Source organism: Belonocnema kinseyi, chromosome 9, assembly GCF_010883055.1.
Source record: "Belonocnema kinseyi isolate 2016_QV_RU_SX_M_011 chromosome 9, B_treatae_v1, whole genome shotgun sequence".
In the NCBI taxonomy this organism is placed as follows: domain Eukaryota; kingdom Metazoa; phylum Arthropoda; class Insecta; order Hymenoptera; family Cynipidae; genus Belonocnema; species Belonocnema kinseyi.
In genome coordinates, this window is record NC_046665.1 from 95,510,386 (window position 1) to 95,513,733 (window position 3,348).

The 3,348-nt window shown below is 29.5% G+C and overlaps 3 protein-coding genes across 3 annotated transcripts in view; 2 read left to right on the forward strand and 1 right to left on the reverse strand.

Annotated features, from left to right (window-relative positions):
* Positions 1–174, forward strand: part of LOC117180642 (cytochrome P450 4g15-like) — a 14,801-nt gene extending 14,627 nt beyond the window's left edge. The window contains exon 6 of the mRNA XM_033373130.1: positions 147–174. Within this exon, the coding sequence (XP_033229021.1) occupies positions 147–174 (28 nt within the window). The remainder of the gene's footprint in view (positions 1–146) is intronic.
* Positions 175–219: 45 nt separating this feature from the next.
* Positions 220–2,164, reverse strand: LOC117180643 (cytochrome P450 4C1-like). The gene is made up of 5 exons (XM_033373131.1): positions 1,945–2,164; positions 1,801–1,852; positions 544–656; positions 350–442; positions 220–237 (listed from the first exon to the last, which is right to left on the reverse strand). Exons 1-5 carry the CDS (start codon positions 2,056–2,058, stop codon positions 220–222), a joined length of 390 nt encoding a protein of 129 aa, XP_033229022.1. The 5' UTR covers positions 2,059–2,164.
* Positions 2,165–2,685: 521 nt separating this feature from the next.
* Positions 2,686–3,348, forward strand: part of LOC117180644 (cytochrome P450 4C1-like) — a 3,413-nt gene continuing 2,750 nt past the window's right edge. Inside the window, exon 1 of the mRNA XM_033373133.1 lies at positions 2,686–2,694. Coding sequence (XP_033229024.1) covers positions 2,686–2,694 — 9 coding nt within the window. The remainder of the gene's footprint in view (positions 2,695–3,348) is intronic.

Genomic DNA, 3,348 nt, shown 5'->3' on the forward strand with positions numbered 1-3,348 from the left:
AGGGAGCTCTTCTTAATATTTTGACACCAAAATCATGTCGATACACCTTACCGACTGCGAGTAAAGCCACCCACGCTTTAACTTGACAGACTGTATGTAATTCCTTTTTTAAAGAATAAAAAATTTTTTCGTCGATAATTTAACAGTTTTCTTCAAAATTCGTCATCCTCTTAAAGAGGAGTAGATAGTTCTAAGTTTTATAAAAAAAATTTGTGTAAATTATGCAAGGCCCCTAACCTATTGGACAATTTGGGACTTTTCATTTTATGATATCACAGCCTTAAAACTTCAGTAGGGAAATATTTATAACTACAATAGTAATTAAATTAAAAAATTATTATTACCATACTAATTTTTGTTTAAAATTGATTACCTGCACGTGAGGATGGTACGCCAACATCAACATTGTATACTGAAGACTTAGTGACACAGTTTCATATGACTATAAATGTAAACAAGTTTTCCATAGTAATTGGGACATACTTTTTGTATTATTTCTGGAATTATAATAATTTTAGCAATAAAAAAACTAAATATAATTACCGCTACTATCATGAAGTTTACTTCGTCACAAATTTCTTGTTCAGAGAATTTCTGTTTTCCTTTTAGATCTAAGAGTATATCCAAAAATCCTTTTCTTTGATTCGTAATTTCATCTGAAAAATTCCCCTGTTAGTTCGCCAAATAGTGTGTCAAAAAAGTTTGAAAACACCTAAATAAATTGTGCACGTAAAATATTATGCAAATGGGTAAACGTCTTTGTTGGAGTAACTTTCAACGAGAAATCCAATGACGGGCTTCAGTTTAAACTTGAATTTGACCTTCAATGTAATTTCAAGGTCAAACTTTTTTTTAATAAGGTAACCCCTATTTTTGAAATCGGAAATCGAAATAGTGGGAACTTTTACGTACAAATATGTTCTTTGGTCAAAAGTAAAGGAAGACTTTGCAGGTCTGCTGGACGTCAATCAAACCTAAACAGGGTCTGGCTTGAGTTAATGCCACGACTCTTTATTGCCTCAGGTCAAGGTCATTCTTGGAGTGATTTTTAGCGAGAAATCCAATTGGGGACCTTAAATTTGACTTTGACCTTGACCTTTAAGGTAATTTCAAGGTCACCAGTGTTTTTAGAATGGGAACCCCTATTTTTGACATCGAAAATCGAAAGAGTGGAAAGTTTCACGTTTAAATATGTACTCAGGCCATAGGTCAGGTGTGACTTTGCAGGTTTGCTGTAGGTCATTTAAGCTTAAGCAAGTCCCGGCTTCGTTAACGGGACAGTTCTGTATTTCGTTAGATCAAGCTCATTCAAGGTCAATTTAAAGGTGCAGTTAACGCAAGCCGGGCCTTGTTTAAGTTTGGATGACCTTCATCTGACGTCACTCCTGAGTTTGGTCATTTTCAAGGTCATATTTAAGGTCAAAATTGTATTTCTCGTTAAAAGTTATATTGACATATTTGAATAATATTTTATCTGGACAGTTATTTAGGTATTTCCCAAGTTCAAAACCCTAGAATATCGAGACTCCATTCTATACAGTTTTACGTCGAGATTAGGCAGTGTACAGCTCCAAGTTGTATGTGAGAATAAATAAAATTTTCCTAAAACAAAATATTTTTAATTGTGAAATCAATTTAAATATTTTATTTATATGACCTGGAGCTATACAGCGGCCAAACGTGACGGAGAGATGTACACCGCCCAAAACCGACGTAGAGCAGTATGGAAAAAAGGCGTCGACATTATTATTTATAAATCCTATACTTGTATGTATTTTTGTAACGTTATTATATTATTACCTTTTTCAGCTTCATGAGGGGTTTCCAGTTTATTTTTTTTCTTTGCAATTATCTGAAAAAGTTTTGAAAAAAGTAATTTATTTCGATGCGGAATAAGTTAAATTCAATAAAAAATTTACGTATATTATGTTGTGGCTTGCTTACAGAATGTGCTGTACTGTGCATCCAGTTAATGCATTTGTAAAAGTCCTTTGACATTTTGGTTAAATTGAAAATTATATCTGGATGTAACCAAGGCCTGTAAGCTCGCTTCATCATCAATTCGAAGGCTCTGTTAATAATTAAATGGCTTGAAAAAATAGGTTTTGAACATCTTTTTGAGAGAGCGAGCAATAAATATATATTTCTCAATTTAATAAAAATGACAAATCTAAATGATACTCTAATTTGTAAGTACTTATAAGAAGCCTTAGAAACACAAAAGCTATGAAAGCTTATTAGTCAATAAAAAGAACAAAATTCTACGTTCCTTAATGAATAAACGATAATAATTTCCAAAAATATCGTTTCTTATCGAAAAGGAAAAAGTTAGGCTTGGAAATTTAAAATAAAAAAAGAGGATCGCATTTCTGGTTTTAAATTTCAAATATTTTTATTACTATATTTAAACTAAGATTTCGAACAAGTTCTTTTAAGACAACATGTATTTTATTTTTTCAGAATTTTTTTATGTAAAAATTTTGGTTATCTAATTCCGTAATGCAACTCTTCATTTATTGTAAACGAAAAATTGACTGCATTTCAGATTTTTTTTTAATTACGGAAACCGTTTTGATGTGAATGCATCATGAAACTAAAAAAATGTCTTTGACAAAGAATTTTGACAACTTACGTTATGATATCTTTATTAAAAATGAAATTTTTTATTACAGTTATGTTTCATCAATGAGTAAAGTAATCTAATATTAAAATAGTAATTTAGAAAAAAATAGATGTTTTTGAGATGAAGATTCTCTTTCATTAATATTTTGTTTAATTTTGCCGGTATTGACGAAAAATGAAATTGTTTATTTCCGATATAATTTTTCACGATTCAAACCAAAAATATGCATCTTATTTTTCAAAAAATCGACAGAACTTGGTCATGTACTGTAATCTTCAAACAAGTAGTTGAATTTTTTACAAAGATTGTTAAATTTTTCACAAAATAGTTGCATTTTTATTCAGAAATATCAATTTAGAAAAATGGTCAAGATTCAACCAAATAATTTAATTTTTTAACAAACTGAGGAATTTTCAATACAAAAAGAAAAATTGTTGGCAATAAAGTTAATTCAAAATCAAATAGTTGAACTTGCAACTAAAATAGTGAATTTTCACTCAAGGAAAATAATTGCTTTTACAAAGTATTTAAACTTGTACAGTGACTGCTGATTTTTCAACCATAAAAATAGAATTCGAAAAATTATATAAATGTTTAACCAAGTAGTTGAGTTTTAAGCTAGAAATCATAAATTTTTAAATAAAAATATCAACTTTCAACTGAATATTGGATGGTTAAATTTTCAGTCAAAAAATGAGTTCTTATTAAAAAATATCAGTATACGA

Excerpts from the sequence above, each read along its gene's own strand:
- LOC117180643 (XM_033373131.1), bottom strand. The coding sequence starts at position 2,058 with ATGATGAAGCGAGCTTACAGGCCTTGGTTACATCCAGATATAATTTTC. Across the intron at positions 657-1,800 it reads CCCTCATGAAGCTGAAAAAG|ATGAAATTACGAATCAAAGA; the intron begins GTAATAATATAA and ends GGAATTTTTCAG. Across the intron at positions 443-543 it reads TAAACTTCATGATAGTAGCG|TCATATGAAACTGTGTCACT; the intron begins GTAATTATATTT and ends TTACATTTATAG.